The sequence below is a fragment of the Arachis stenosperma genome, chromosome 3 (genome assembly GCF_014773155.1).
Source record: "Arachis stenosperma cultivar V10309 chromosome 3, arast.V10309.gnm1.PFL2, whole genome shotgun sequence".
Taxonomy (NCBI): Eukaryota; Viridiplantae; Streptophyta; class Magnoliopsida; order Fabales; family Fabaceae; genus Arachis; species Arachis stenosperma.
This window is the reverse complement of record NC_080379.1, coordinates 4,185,664-4,201,697: the sequence shown is the minus strand read 5'-3', so window position 1 is coordinate 4,201,697 and position 16,034 is coordinate 4,185,664. Positions and strand designations below refer to the sequence as shown.

General features: G+C 31.7%; 2 protein-coding genes and 1 non-coding gene across 3 annotated transcripts; 2 read left to right on the top strand and 1 right to left on the bottom strand.

Moving 5' to 3' along the window:
* The first annotated feature begins 4,186 nt into the window (after positions 1-4,186).
* LOC130970858 (probable NAD(P)H dehydrogenase (quinone) FQR1-like 2) lies at positions 4,187-7,039 on the top strand. The gene is made up of 2 exons (XM_057897062.1): positions 4,187-4,938; positions 6,545-7,039. Exons 1-2 carry the CDS (start codon positions 4,394-4,396, stop codon positions 6,774-6,776), a joined length of 777 nt encoding a protein of 258 aa, XP_057753045.1. The 5' UTR covers positions 4,187-4,393; the 3' UTR covers positions 6,777-7,039.
* Positions 7,040-8,077: 1,038 nt separating this feature from the next.
* Positions 8,078-11,545, top strand: LOC130970673 (dolichyl-diphosphooligosaccharide--protein glycosyltransferase 48 kDa subunit). Its single transcript, XM_057896830.1, has 13 exons — positions 8,078-8,415; positions 8,599-8,735; positions 8,921-9,046; positions 9,165-9,218; positions 9,363-9,476; positions 9,825-9,880; positions 9,970-10,011; positions 10,255-10,330; positions 10,447-10,518; positions 10,613-10,738; positions 10,828-10,932; positions 11,199-11,282; positions 11,380-11,545. The coding sequence occupies exons 1-13, from the start codon at positions 8,151-8,153 to the stop codon at positions 11,425-11,427; spliced, it is 1,305 nt and encodes a 434-aa protein (XP_057752813.1). The 5' UTR covers positions 8,078-8,150; the 3' UTR covers positions 11,428-11,545.
* Positions 11,546-13,124: 1,579 nt separating this feature from the next.
* Positions 13,125-13,256, bottom strand: LOC130972372 (small nucleolar RNA snoR83). Its single transcript, XR_009083555.1, has one exon. It is a non-coding gene; the product is annotated as a small nucleolar RNA snoR83 (small nucleolar RNA).
* Between the last annotated feature and the right edge of the window lie 2,778 nt (positions 13,257-16,034).

The following is a 16,034-nucleotide window of genomic DNA, read 5'->3' as shown; positions in this document are numbered from 1 at the left end:
CCGTTAGAGAACCAAGAGGGGTCTAGCCAACAGTAAACCAACAAATATTTTTGAATTATATTTTATACAAATTAATAACGTTAATTGTCATTGATTAGTGGTTATTTATTTTTTTTAAATATACAAAATTAATGACTATTAATTGCCTCTTCTTACTCTAATTCATTTTTTACCATTTATTACGCAAACACTAATTCCTCCTTCTAAAAAAAACTTCGAAACTCCAAAAAACAAAAAGTACCAAAACATAAGATAAAGAATCATCCAAATCCTAAGAAAAAAACATATAAAACATAGAAAAAAGAATCATTCAAAACTAATAAAAAGAATCATCTAAATCCTAGGAAAAAAACATAAAAACATAGGAAAAAGAATCATCCAAAACTAATAAAAAGAATAATCCGAAATGTAGGAAAAAGAAACATAAAAACTAGTTAAAAAATATTCAAAACCAAATAGGAGGAGAAGAAGAGGAGCCGCAGGGTGGCCGGCGACGACGTCTTGGACGGCGTTGCGTGGACAGTGGGGGGACTCGTAATGGCGTGTTGCGACGAGTGGAGGAGTCGTCATGGATCAGAGTAGTTGATCGCACGTCGCGAATGTGGACCTGGTGGCGGCTGCGTCGCGATAGATGGAGAGTCGTAGGGTGCGAGTGGCGAGCGATGGGACGCGAGGAGGGTGAAGTAGAAGAGCGATGGTGGCTGTCTTTCTTGCGCGAACAGCAGATGAGGTAGTAGAGAGGGATGCAAGCTGAGGACGACCAGCGATGGCGCGCGAGGACGGCGCTGCGACAATGCTAGCAGCACGAGAATGAAACCACGACAATGTGGGGCATTGGGAAGAGGGATTAGGGTTTGTGGTTTTGTGTGGTGAATGATGAGTGAAGGTGAAAATAAATTAGGGTAAGTTTTGATTCAAAAATGTCATTAATGTCAATTAATCAAATTTTGAATTTGAAAAAAAAAATTAAAATTAAGAGTAATGCTAGGGAACCAAAAGGGTATTAGCCAAAAACCAGCCAAATATGTTTGGGTGAATTCAAAATCTCTACGAGTTAATATATATATAGATGTTTCTTCTGCTAAGTATCAGAATGTTTCTTTTTCATACTAAATAGATGTTCTTTTATATATTTTTCGAATTTTTTGTATTACAAATGTGAATGTCTCTATTTCTTTAAAATTTCATAATTTTTTTTAAATTATAACTGGATATTTCTTTTGTTAAGTATTAGGATGTTTTTTTTCATATTAAATGAATGTTTTTTTTTATATTTATGTAATTGTTTAAAAATTCCTTTTGACTAAGATCAAGTGTGTAATTTGCAGTCAACACCCTTCTCTTCAACCACCCGTTCATCCTTTCAAAACCACATCCGAAACCAAATCCCCACCCCAACCGAGAGTCCCCCTCCTTTGTCCGTCCACCTCCCTTTATCTCTTTATACTTCTTCTTTTGTTTAGTCCAGCTAAAAAAAAAATAGAAACAAAAAAAAGAAAAATTTAACATTACTTTTTATTTTTTTTATTTAAATTTCTGCATTTTTTTCTTGGTTGCTGGCAGTGTCCGGGGGCACACAGTTGCAGTGCTGGCAGCAAATTCTATAGGCTCTGCGGTAGAGATTTGGACGAAATGATAACCGGCACCTTGCAGCACATACTCCGTTACAGAGGAGTGGGTTCCGGTGAGGAGGAGAGAGCCTGAGAGAGAGAGGAATTTGTGTGTGTGATTGTTGGAGGTGAGTATGTTAATATGAGAGAGAAGATGAAGGTTTTTATAGTTTTAATTAGGTTTTAATTAGGTTTTAATTAAGTTTTAAATTTTGAAATTAAAAAATTTAAAATTAATTAATTATTAATATAAATTAACGTGGTTTTGTTTAGTTTTTGCCTGATAACTTTTTGGTTCCATATACTTTTCCTAAAATTAATCATTATTAATTGAGTTGTTCAATTCTTAACGGGTAGACACTTGACTCCCTATATTTTTTCATAAAGAATTTTTTTTATTAAAACACGGATGAACACAGAAAATCGATTGTGTGTCGAATGAATGCTGTGTTTGAAATGTGTTCGATATGCGGACACGACAAATCAGAGAGATGTTCGGATTCCATAAAATAAAAAATGATGTTATTATAATTTGAAAATAATGATGATATTGAATCCCTTATATTTAGTAAAAAGAAAATGTTTTAGATTTTGTTATCCATAGTGATTGAATTTATTTTAATTTCTCAACTTACTATAGCTAGTTTAACTTGTAGCAATGTTCTTCACCGAATATCTTGGTGTTCACACCAAGTAGGACCACTCTTTTGAATATTTAAGATCATACAGCTTGTAGCTAGATAAATTATCTGTTTCTTTTGCTCTTAAACTTCATCTAATTTATCTCATACATATATATATATATATATATATATATATATATATATATATATATATATATATATATATATATATATATATATATATATATATATATATATATATATATATATATATATATATATTGCTATTCCATCTCAATCTAATTGCTAGAAAAATATGCAAGCTTTTTAAACTTAATCCTATACCTTTGATAGAAAATTGGAAAAATTAATTATTCATACTATAAAATGTAAGTTAGAATTTAAATCGAAATATGATTAAAACCGAGAGCATAATGTTGAATTATGCTGTCGTAATCAATTACTATTCTATTTGCTTTAATTTAGAAGCAAGAAGCCGTTTAATGAGACAAAGAAACACGAATATACCTTTCACATACCCTTTAATTATCGTTATTAAACGCCACTAATGACTTATGGTAGATGCTATAATACACCGAGTTGAACTTGGTACATTATACATTAAGATATTTAAATCTACACCTGTGAATATAAGAAATTGCCTTGACTTAAAAACTTGCAACAAGCTTGTGCATTTGCACTACTCTGAATTTGTTAGGTATACCAATAATTGCATTAGTAATAATGGGAGCATAAACATTAATAAAAAAACATAATTCGAAATTTGGAACCTGTATATCGAATAAAGAAAATACATATCAATCTATACTTTCAGTTTGTTGCCCATAATTAAGACACTAAAAAAAAATTTGTGAGAAATATTAGTTGGAACGTGTCAATGGTAGGGAAATATTCAACTAACCTATAGTGAGTCCACACCCTGCATCATTTTATTCTTTGGCACCAATTTATTTTTGTCTCCTTTGGCTGCTAAATATTTTCTTAAGAAGAAAAAATAACCCTCATGCCACGTTCTGCTCTCCTCGAAAATAATAAATAATAAATGATTACTTCATAATAAATAAAATATTAATATATATTATATTAGTTAAATAATTTAATTAAATATAATAAATTATTTAATTATTCTCAAATATAAAATTCACCTACAAACATCTTTACGTGAGTGGAGAATCCTCATCCATTGGTACTTTTAAGATTAATTGTGATGCTAGTTATTTTGGTTCGGGTGATAGTATTGGTTTTACTTGTATTATTAGAGATTGTAATGGGAGTTGGCAAATGGAGTGTTTGGAAATAATTGAGAGTAATAGTATTCTTCAAGGAGAATTGTTTGCTATTTGGAGAGGATATCTCTTAGCTTGGGATGCGGGTCAACGAGATGTTATTTGTGAGACGGATTGTGTGGAAGCATTTAATCTTATTACTCAAGATGATTTTGGGTTTATTGATCCATTGGTGCTCAAAATAAGAGATCATGCATTGGAATTGGCGTGTTGACTTTCGTTTGATTATGAGAAATGCAAACACGGTAGCAGATACTATAACATACAACTTTCGCATATGGAGTTTCTTTCACCTTGGGAAGAGTTTAAGAGTAGTCTTAAATGAGACTGTACTTCTATTTAAGCAATTTCTTGTTTGGTTTGTTTTGTTTTTCTTTGTTTAGTTTATTTCAGTCAACAAAAAAAACATCTCTACGTCAGTAGCTATTTAAATAATAATAATAAATTAAGAAAAACTCAATAAGAGTAACAATTTTTAATAATTTTAGTTATTATTTAATCAATATAAATATAAACAATATTAATTTATGTGTATAAAATTTTAATAAATATAAATATAAAATATTATTAATTAAATATTAATAAAAATAATATAATATAGATGGGTGATAAATTAAAGTTTGTGTTCTAAATTTTGAAGAAGAAGCTAGGTAAGGCATGGGAGCCAACCAATGGCAATTATTTTCTAATTAAGTCTTCTTATCTTAATAGTTTGTAACAGCTCATAAGTGTAGTCAAATCCAAGCTGCTGCTGCTTCTTCTTCTTCACATTATTTTCCATCTATACTCTTAAATCTTAATTCATACCTATCATACACTTTATTTTCTTGTTCTGCAAGTAATTACACAATTAATGGGGAAAGGAAATGGTTGCATACCGAGCAAGTCCAAGAAGGTACCGGTGCCGGTTTCCGAACCGGAAAAGATCCAAGAACCGGTTAGCGGCGTGGACGAGAGAGCGATCGCGACTACTAGTACGAGCCGAGAAGTGGCGCCACCGGCGAGAGAAGCAAAGGAGAATCTCAAAGTGTTCATTGTTTTCTACTCAATGTACGGTCACGTGGAATCACTGGCGAGATCGATGAAGAAAGGAGTTGAAACCATTGAAGGAGTTGAAGGAGTGTTGTACAGAGTCACGGAGACGCTTCCAAAGGAGGTTCTGGAAGCGATGCAGGCGCCGGAGAAGGATGACGCGGTGCCGCTGATAACGGCGGAGAAGCTGGTGGAGGCGGATGGGTTGCTGTTTGGGTTTCCGACTCGGTTTGGGAGCATGGCGGCGCAGATGAAAGGCTTCTTTGATTCCACGGGGCAGTTGTGGAAGGAGCAGAAGCTTGCCGGTGTTCCTGCCGGATTCTTTGTCAGCACCGGCACTCAGGGTGGCGGCCAAGAAACCACCGCGTAAGATCACCGTAACTTCTCAATATTCAAATCTTGTTACTTTCACCGAAAATGGATAATGAACTAATTTGGTATGACCTTTTTTTTCTTTCTTTTTTGAGTTTAAATTTCAGACGATTAAAAAGTGATCTAAACCGTGTTTAAGACTTTAAGTAGCTAAATCAACTCCTCATTGACCACTTTAAAAAATATTTTATACAAATATCGAATTTATCATACAAGTAAAGGGGTTCAAAAATACTGTACGTTTATTAAAAAAATTAATTATTAAATCAGTAATTATATATATATTATTAATTATTTATATATTTTAATATATATTTTTATTTTATACGAACAATCGATGAATGACTGGTTTTTTTTATGTATTCTTAACATAATTAAAAGGGGTTTTATTTAACTTTAGTTATTTTAAAAATCAAATAAATGCAAGTTTTTTATAATACAAAATTACTATTTACAAGGTGAACATGATTTAATAACATGACATCGTATTATTAAAAACTGTGTATGTAGATTATAAATACTCCAGAGCTAGAGTTTTATGGACCAGTAAATATTGTGATTTAAAATTCAATGTAGAGTAGGTTTTTGCATTAACTTGATGTGCTGAGAGAGCAGCTAATAGGATAGTACATATCATTATCACATCTTTATGATTAATTATACTCAGAACTAACAAATATAAAAGGTTGGAAAGGTTTATAAATATTTTTTTAATTTTTAACTTATAAAAAGATATAATATTAATGCCTAGTATAATTTTAAATTAAATTGTAGTTTTTTAAAAAATTATTTAAGAGTTTATAGAAAAATTAAAAAAAAATAATTTTTTTCATAATAAATTTTTTTATTACATTTTTTTAAAATGAATATTTTTAAAATGAAAAATTAAATATAAAATAATTTATTTATAAATTACTTTTAATATAAACATTTATTATTTAAGCTATTTTTTCAAAAAAGTTAGCAAACTGGACGTTAAACTTCTTTGAATGTTTGCAACATGAATCATAATAATGTGCTTATTATCTATTAGAGAAAAGAATATAGTTCATTGAGAGTCTGGAAATCACAGCAAGTTTTAATATAACCATATCCGTTATTGGTGGTGGATCGGAACTTTACAATTGTAGCCAGCTTAGTAGTGAATATGATTTCAATACATGAATTGTTTATTCTTGGTGCGGGTATTATTAGTCTTTTTAGGGGAAAAAATATGCTTTGGTAGGGTCAGTGTAGGTCCCTATATGATTCTTTAATTGATGTAGAATCTTCACAAACTCATGAAGTAATATCAACATAAGATGGTAATACATACTTATCATTGTTGCTTGATCTAATATTGTTTCCTTATATATTGATTCCATCTATAATAATCAGAAAAAATAGATCGGAAGCCAAACATTTTTTGCCCCAAAAATTTTAATATAGAAGAACTGGATGTATATACCCAAAAATGTATTGTGATATGATTAATAAAATATTCAATTATTATGTTTCTCAATATTTTTTTTTTTGAGTCATTATCATGATTGTGATATGATTAATAAGGGTCCATCCACTAACTTTAATTTGGCTAATGTAACATTTTATTATGTTGTAGTTGGACAGCAATAACACAGTTAGTCCACCATGGAATGCTCTATGTTCCAATTGGTTATACCTTTGGTGCTGGAATGTTTGGAATGGATTCCATCAAAGGAGGAACACCATATGGTGCTGGAACTTTTGCTGGTGATGGTTCAAGGCAAGCAAGTGAAACAGAGTTAGCCATTGCTGAGTATCAAGGCAAGCACATGGCCACAATTGTCAAGAAATTAGCCAACAAGGATTAGATTCTATGTTTCTCATTTCAATAATGATTATAATTTATAAACCAGCATTATTATTCTCAAAATATCTTCCATTCAATGTTTTTGTGTCTATATTCAAATGTTGAGTTTGTTATTAGTCTAAGATGGTTAGGAACCTTAGCTTGTTCTTCACTGTCTTCATTCCAAGAAAAAAATGTTGTACTTTGTGATTATGTGTTATTTATTACATTTATATGACACTAATTCTCCTTATAATTGTAACTTCTTTGGATTCTTGAGTTTGATACTTGTTAAACTGTATCATATCATATGATAATTTGGGATTTAGATCCTTTAAAGTTAAAATTTCACTTTAGAGAGTAAAATGTGATCTTCTATTCTTGAATAATTTCTTTTTCATATTTATTTTTGGTTCTACCTATGAAATCAATGGTGAGATATCACACTTTACTCCCTAGAGTGAAATTTAAACTTTAGAAGATTCAAATCCAATAATTTGATTATTTTTACTGTTAATCAGATCATCTTAACTTTAAAGAATTTAATATAACCTCTTCATTATCTATGATTATTTATTTGCTGAGAAACGATCACTGAGTTGACCACTTTTAGAATTTTTTTTAATTCATGAAAGTTTTTGATTGCTAAATAAGCTGCAGAAAGACGAACACTGATTAAATTTGACATCAATGAATCAATTTGTTAGTCCCCCCAATGCATTTTTATTATTTTCTTGGTTCATGGTCAACACTCAACACATTAGTTCAAAATTTATAACTAATTATGAGAGCAATCGTAGATGCTTTACTAATAAAGATCCTAAAATCAAACGCAACATATAAGCCACAGATTATAAGCAACACAATTGCTTGAGCCTCAAGTAGGGTTGACAACATAGACAAGAGTTTGATATAAGTTATTAATAGCAATATTATTGTTTTCTTTTTTTTTTAAATAACAATTAGTAATAATTTAGTTATAAATTTTCAAATTATAATAACCTGTTAAAATTTTGATAAAATTATAAATCTATTTAAAATACTCAGAAGAATCCGAGTGCAATATATCAAGAGACAACATATTTAACCACTCAACCAAAGTCTCGGTTACTAAAAAAAAAATCATATAGAGTAGATCTAAATTGTATTGGGCTAGTCACCAAAAACAGATTGGGCTACTTCGGCTAGTGAATAAGCAGCCCACGGCCCAAGTATACAATAACTGGAAAAGCACACAATTCTTCAATAATTAAGGGGCCAAAATGAAAATATACAAAATTACAAAATAGCCCCACTGCGGTGTGAGAAGACTTTGGTGAAAGAAAAACCATCACACTCTACTTGACTCGCAGTCGCAGTAGAGAGAGAGGGAGAGAGAGAGAATCAATCAGCTACAATGTCGAAGAAGCTCATCGTTCTTTTTCTGGGGCTTGTTCCTCTGTTATGCACCTGCTTCTCACCCGATACACCCTCGGATCGTCGCGTTCTGGTTTTGCTGGACGACTTCGCCATCAAATCCTCACACTCCATCTTCTTCAACAATCTCAAATCTCGCGGCTTCGATCTCGATTTCAAGCTCGCCGATGACCCCACTATCTCTCTCCAGCGTTACGGCCAGTACCTCTACGATGCCCTTATCCTCTTTTCCCCCACCATCGAACGTAAGATTTTCCGTCCATTTTCATGGATGTATTAATTGCTCTCAGATCTTTTAGTTTCAGTTACTGTTTTCGCGAAATGGGTATAGGGAAAGTTCTGTTTTTCTCTTTGACTTGTCTGCGATGTAAAGTGTCGATTTTTTTTCCGGAGAAGTGACGGTGGTTTGTTTGTTTTGGATTGTGTAGGTTTTGGAGGATCAATTGATGCAGCTGCAATTTTGGATTTCGTTGATTCGGGGCATGATTTGATTGTTGCAGCTAACAGCAATGCCTCTGATTTGATCAGGGAAATTGCCACTGAGTGTGGGGTTGACTTTGATGAGGTGCTTTAAGTGTTGAAATTTGATTAGTTGAATTCAATTTGTGTGTGATATTTGGTTTCTCTTTTGTTGGTCATTACCAGTTATTATGTGATCAATGCTTTCATTTGCAATTCGCAAGTTATTTTGGGCACTGGAGTCTTACTGTTTGTACCCCTTTCTTTTTTTGGTTAATAATTGTTTTTTAGGATTCTAGTGCATTGGTTATAGACCATTCAGGATATGCTGTCTCTGCTACCGAAGGGGACCATACACTGATTGCTAGCGACGATTTTATAAAGTCTGATGTGATTTTGGGAAGTGAGAAAATCAAGGCAAGTGCATTTTAAGCTTAAATGTTAGCTGCATTATGCCCAACATTGATAAAGGCATTAACAATTTAACATATTGTTGTATGTTATTAATTTCTGATCTTTTTGTTCCATGCAACAGGCTCCAGTACTTTTCCAGGGGATTGGCCATTCATTAAACCCTTCCAATAGCCTGGTATTTTCTTTTCTTTCCCCCTTATAATCTTGTAGTGTGATTGTCATCATTAGTCTTGAACCAGGTATAATACGAAGTTGGTTCCTTCATGCAAATGTGTTTCGTTTTCTTTCTGTTTCTTTTTAAATATGTCTTTAATTTCAGGTGTTGAAAGTTCTCTCGGCATCTCCTTCAGCTTATTCTGCCAACCCAAAGTCAAAGTTAACTAGTCCTCCATCACTTACTGGAACTTCAATGTCATTAGTTTCAGTTGTACAGGTATCCCAACACTTCTTCCTCATTTTTCCCCTCATGTTGTTGCATATATGCATGTGTTTTGTATTGTTTGCTGTCCTCATTTTGATGCCTCTGGCCTCATGATGTCCTATTGCCTTCGAAACACGTTATTTATCCTTTACATTCCCCTTTTTTGAGTATCATTATTTGCCATAGTAGTTCACAAATATGTTACTTTAATTTGAGTATCATTTTGTTTTATTGTGAAGCATGTTTTCATGATGTTATGTCTTCTGTAATGATATCTGGACATTAGCTGTATTTCCTCACTCATTCTCTTCACGTCTGATAAAAAAAACTCACTTATTCATTCTTTATTCTTTTGAACAGGCAAGAAATAATGCTCGGATATTGATATCTGGCTCATTGAGCATGTTCAGCAACCGGTACGAAATGCTCACTTGTGAATCAGTATTTTGTAATATGGTGTAAAGTGCATTTTTAACATGTCATACTTGGATTTTTTTTTCTGCAGTTTTTTCAGGTCTGATGTGCAGAAGGCTGGGAGTCCAACCAAGTAAGTAACGAAATAAACTTTTTCTTCTTTCCTGTTGTTCACTGCTAGAATAACAAGTTTTGTATGTTAACACTACCATAATAAAGTTTGTAAGAGCTAGTTTATGTGATGTTTTTCACTTTCCAACTTACGGTGGCTGTATGTCCCCCCACCCTGGTCCCCCTTCTCTTCCTCAATACTATCTTCATCCAAGCATGCTATAAATAAAGTTGGTGTTTATGTTTAGTACTGCTTGAATAACAGACATGACAAGTCAGGTAATGAGCAATTCGTCACTGAACTTAGCAAATGGGTTTTCCATGAAAGGGGTCACCTAAAGGTAATAAACAAAATGCTTCCATCAATGTTGTTTCCATTCTTTCATTCAGTTGATAATTGACAACACCGTTAGAATCATTTTTCTGATGTAATGTCGCTTCATGTTTTTATATTAAGGCGGTGAATGTGAAACACCATAAAGTTGGGGAAGTTGATGAACCAGCCATCTATAGGATCAATGATGATTTGGTAATATAGCTACTGTTCTAATGCTCTTTTTCCATATAAAAAAAAGGTAGAATAATTTCTTTGGCTGTGGCTCACTTCTGAAATTTTCTTAAAGGAATACTCTGTTGAAATTTACGAGTGGTCTGGCAAAACTTGGGAACCTTACGTAGCCAATGATGTTCAAGTTCAATTTTACATGATGAGCCCTTATGTCTTGAAGACTTTATCAACTGACAACAAGGTGCTTTGGAATTTGTTTTGGTGATGCTTATTTATTCTTCTCATATAAAACCTTGAGTGTAATTGTCTAAATTATGCTTTCTCTTTCAGGGTTATTATTTCACAGCATTTAAGGTTCCAGATGTATATGGGGTTTTTCAATTCAAAGTAGAGTATGAAAGACTTGGATATACAAGCTTGTCTTTATCCAAACAGGTAACTGCTGATCCTCTAATTCCATAACACCAATTTATCCCTTGGATTTACAATTATTTCTAAGCAAGGTTGTGTTGAAACTTGTCGGCAAACATCCATAAATAACCTAGCAATTTTACACACAAACACCCTCACCCGTATGGGTTTAAAATTTCCTCTTTCCATGACTATGTCAACCTCTATTTCGAAAACTGCATACATTATTACTGTCATCAAGGTATTGTTACAACACATCATTCTCGAATGCCTTTGAACTTTGTACGTAGATCCCTGTCCGTCCCTTCAGACATAACGAATATGAGAGATTCATACCAGCAGCATATCCCTATTACGGAGCAGCATTTTCAATGGTAAGTATCTTCCTCTCATTCTCATACATTGCTATAAATTTGCCCATTTTGACTAGTTGGCACCTAATGTAATGGTACCTATTTGATTGTGACGCAGATGGCAGGTTTCTTCATCTTCACTGCTGTTCATCTATACCACAAGTAGTTGTAAACCCTTTGATCCAAGATAATGTAGTATGTAGCACCATAACGATTGGATTTGAATGCTGAGATTGAAAATTTTGACTAGGATATAAAATGCAAATTTCTAATTTATTATAGAAGATGCCTTATACTTCTTTTACTTGTCTGTTACTAGTTTTGTTCCCACGGTAAGCATCGATGCTTACCACTTCTTGATTTAGCTATAGGAACCGCTAACAATAATGGGTTGCACATTTTAGACTTAAAATTGATTTCACATTAAAGATTTTCTATGAAATTCTGTGTCAAGGCAATGTCTTTAATGCAATTGGGTGAAGATGGTGTATTTTTGCAGTATGCACAGATGGTATTAGATGGAGTGGAGTTACACAAATATCTATTTAAGTTTTTATTCCCTTATTTCATCCAACTAAAAGAATGATTTTATACAAATTAATAATTTAATTCTATTTATTTTTAATCATTTAGTTGAAGCTGAAAAATTCAATCATAGCAATAGAGGAAGTACCATAAACCAAATGAATTGTTTGGATGGTACAAATTAGAGTACCAATTCCAATTTATTTTTTTTGTACTTCCCTTTTTTGTTCCTCCATTTTTATTAAAACTTAGTGCATAATTCCACAATGTAGTGCAACCGATTTAACTCGTTCAATGGCGTATTGTATTCTAAGAAAATGTAAAATCCTTTACAGCCAGAAGTGTATCAAAAACTAATTACTACAATTATGTGAAAGGACCACTATTTCTTTACAAATTACCTAGGTTTCATCCAATTCGTATAACTAAAATTTCATACACAACTACAATAATTGGCACAGATGGCAATTGTTTGAATTCTTCGAACATCATGCCCTGAGTTTTGTAACCAATCTTATGTAAAATTTGCTATGTATTAAATATCAATCACCATATATATTTGTATATGAAAAATTATTTTTAATATATCTTTTATACTTTAATATATATTCTATACGGATAATTGATTTAATAATTAATTTTTAATATAAATATAGCATAGTTGAATCTTGTATTTACCTTCCAAGATATGAAAAGGTTTCATCTTTCATTTAGTAAATGAAGTGAATTTTAGTTATAGTTTTATTGATATGATTATAAAATTCCTTTAATTTGTTTTACTTTGAGGCTCCAAGCCTCCAACATTGAATGGCCGTCCAATTGGCCATGATGTATCATAAATGGGGGCACTGATGGAGTAATGGTCATCAAAATACATAAGCCTGGAGAGGACAAATTTCTATTCAATTCAAATTCAACAGCTTTCTTACTTGTTCCTTTTTAGGGTTTAACTATGATATCAATTGAGGAAAATAAAAGTTTAAATTTTCAATATGTTTATTAAAATAAAAAACTTAAAAATTTCTGTTAATACCTAATCCTTAACAACAATGACAGATGTAGCTAAATCTTTTATTTTAATGTACTAAAAGCTAGTAACTTAGATATTCAGGACTGTTTCATTAAAATAGAATAAGGATTACTCTCAAAAAAGGAGTAACAAACTTTAAGAATATCATAAAGACTTAAAAAGATTGTAAAATATCAAAACGATTCCCTTCTATATATTGGATCATATAAATAAATAAATAAATAAGTAAATAAATAAATAATTTTTGTGGATGGTGAATTTCATAACCAAGTAAAAAAGCTCAGAAAAAGGGAAAAGAAAAAGGAAAAGAATGTATGGCAAAGTTACTAGTAAACGCCTTGATTGGATAAAACGAGATCGGCATTTATCAGCGAAACTTCCAAAATGTCGATTTTGGCCTCCCATGAATCAGTATAAGCACTCGATAGCTTATCTGGGATTATGAAGGCCATTATCGAAACCTGATAACATCAACTACCATCATTTCAAAAATTCACTTTTCTTAAAAACACAAACAAAACCAGCACGCGATGCAAACTTCGAATGGAACCCTAGGGTTTTACGATTTTATAGAGACGGAGAGCGAAGAGAGACTTGAGAATGTTATATGTTTGGGTTGGGCTTGACTAATACTTGGGCCCAATGTTTGTATTTGACTACTTGCTCCTTAAGCTTCTACAAATAGCAAATATTTGAATATTTGCCCACAAGTACACGGGTAGAAAAGAAAAAAAAGTTGGTATTAGGGTGGGGCATAATCTGAAATCTTGAAATTTATGGAGGACAAAAATGTAAAGATTGTGTCAATGTTTGTATAAGTGACATACATCTAAGGTTGTGTTTGGTTCATATATGGGTGAAGATATAGACACAAATACACAAATATTGAAGACATAAATAAAGAAACACAAAATTTTTATTTTGTTTAGTAATTATGCACAAAACAGAATATAAATTATAAATGTCAATATTATTTTTATCTCAAAAAAAAAAAAAAATACTACTATTAAAAATAGAAGTAAAAAAACTTATGTCTTAACCTTTGTGTCTTAGTGTCTCACTAAAGTAGTAGTACACAAATTTTATATATTTGTGTACTAATGTGTATTAGGTGTCTCTTTTTATTAACCACATATAAAATATGGATGTGAATATGTCATGTATCTCAAAATTTGGTAGACAAACCTACTAAATAAACACTACCTAAGATATCAAATTTTGTGTTTCTGTATTTTTACTGTATATGACCAATGTTATATGTGTTTTAGACACTAAACAAATGCTACCAAAGACATATACCACTATTACTAACTTGATTAAGTAATTATGTTATATATACACAAAAAATCAGCTACTAAATCAGTATATTTGTTGATTAAGTCAGACTTTTTGCTTAACAAGTTAAGTCTGTATCATAAATAATTTTTTTAAGTTTGACTTTGTTATAGGTTTTTTTTTTTTTTCTCTATCAATATTGACCCCAGCATGTTCTCAAGTTTAGCCGGGCTTAAAAGTTGTTGTTAATGCTCTACAAATTAGGAAACCTATATAAACATGCCAAAGTATTCTTGACCAAAAAAAAAAAAAAAAAAAAACATGCCAAAGTATTTGATTGAGGATAAATTAGATTTTTAACTGTACATAGGTCTAAAGTTCTAAACAAATTAGATGTATAAAATATGTAAGAAAAATGCTAGGGACGAACTTTCTTTAACCCACATTAATTAATATTTTTAAAAATTATATTATTTTTTAAATTTTAAATTCTAAATCATAAATCCTTAATTTTACACTCTAAATTATAAACACTAAATCTTAAAAGTGACTAATATTGCCTAAATAAAAGTTATTTCTCTCTACTTTTATTTTCATTATATAATGTCAAAAACAGGTTAACCACTATATAGCTTTTAGCAAATTATTCAGATGTATAATATACCTTTAGTATAAATGACTTATCAATAGTTCCTTTAAGGTTTCAATTTCATATCACTTTACTCTTACAGAGTAAGTCAATTGGTACGATCAAATTATATAATTTCATATCATCCAAAGCCTTTTTTTTTCGTACGATATTCTCAGTCCAACGGATAAAGGACTATGATATAGATTTTTATAAGTAAGTATTTTGTTATAAAAGATTAAAGAGTTGTTACGTTTAAAATATATACTCAAATAATACATACCTCTTTCTTAGCTCTATTAAACAAATGATAAATAAACCCAAACAATTTAGAGCGAAACTGGGAATAAAATACAACTACAGCAAACTAGAATTAGATATAGAAGAATATCTAATTCTCCAAACCAAAGAGAACAACAAATGAAACCAAACATACAATACACATATATAGTAATTAATAACATACACATAATTTTTTTTGGTTGTACCCAGAGTATTCTCCGGTCCGATAAGTCAATGACTAATCCGTTGCATATTTGAGTCCTATTTAAGGGTTTGATATTGGCCAAGACAAAATTCAAACTTTCAACACTTATTTAAGTGGACGAGCGAGCTGAACATACACATAATTAACACATAGAATAACAAGTTACATAACAACTAACATACACATAGAGAAACAATAATAGAAAGGAAACAAATGAAAAGACATGATCTTGGATGTTCTAGCAACTCCAAGAGGGATCTTTAGCCTTGCACTTAATAGGAAGTAGCATGGCCTTGGTAGGGTCAATACCATAGACACGCAAGTAAGGAGAGTCCTTGTAACCGCACAAGCAATCAAGATCAGCACCTCTCACTGCCTTACAGCAAGGAGAGTTGAATGATGGATCCACTGGATTGGCTACATTATTACTCACACTTGGCTTACAATCATTCAAACCACTTAGTGGCATCTTGCAAAACGAGCCTTGACCATTGGCCATTGACCCTATCATGCAAATCACCAACATTATTATCATCATAACCTTCTTAGTGTATCCCTCCATCTCTCTTAGATATATCCAATTTGGAGAGAACCATGTGTGTGTTGGCTTTTATAGGGAGTGAGAGAATGAAAGTGTGTAAGAACATGCATGTGCTATTATTGGGTATTTCTGTCTCCTATGATATATTAACAATAATATATATTTGGAAAACGATTTTTCAACATCTGAGTTATCTATTGTATCTGTGTTGCCTTTATTATTTCAGAAGTTTTGTGTGACTTTAACTTAATTTACCATCTAAATACTTCTCATTATTATTGATTTTA

Coding starts and splice junctions, on each gene's coding strand:
- LOC130970858 (XM_057897062.1), top strand. CDS start 4,394: ATGGGGAAAGGAAATGGTTGCATACCGAGCAAGTCCAAGAAGGTACCG. Junction 4,939..6,544: donor GGCGGCCAAGAAACCACCGC/GTAAGATCACCG, acceptor ATTATGTTGTAG/TTGGACAGCAATAACACAGT.
- LOC130970673 (XM_057896830.1), top strand. CDS start 8,151: ATGTCGAAGAAGCTCATCGTTCTTTTTCTGGGGCTTGTTCCTCTGTTA. Junction 9,047..9,164: donor TGGGAAGTGAGAAAATCAAG/GCAAGTGCATTT, acceptor TCCATGCAACAG/GCTCCAGTACTTTTCCAGGG. Junction 9,477..9,824: donor CATTAGTTTCAGTTGTACAG/GTATCCCAACAC, acceptor TCTTTTGAACAG/GCAAGAAATAATGCTCGGAT.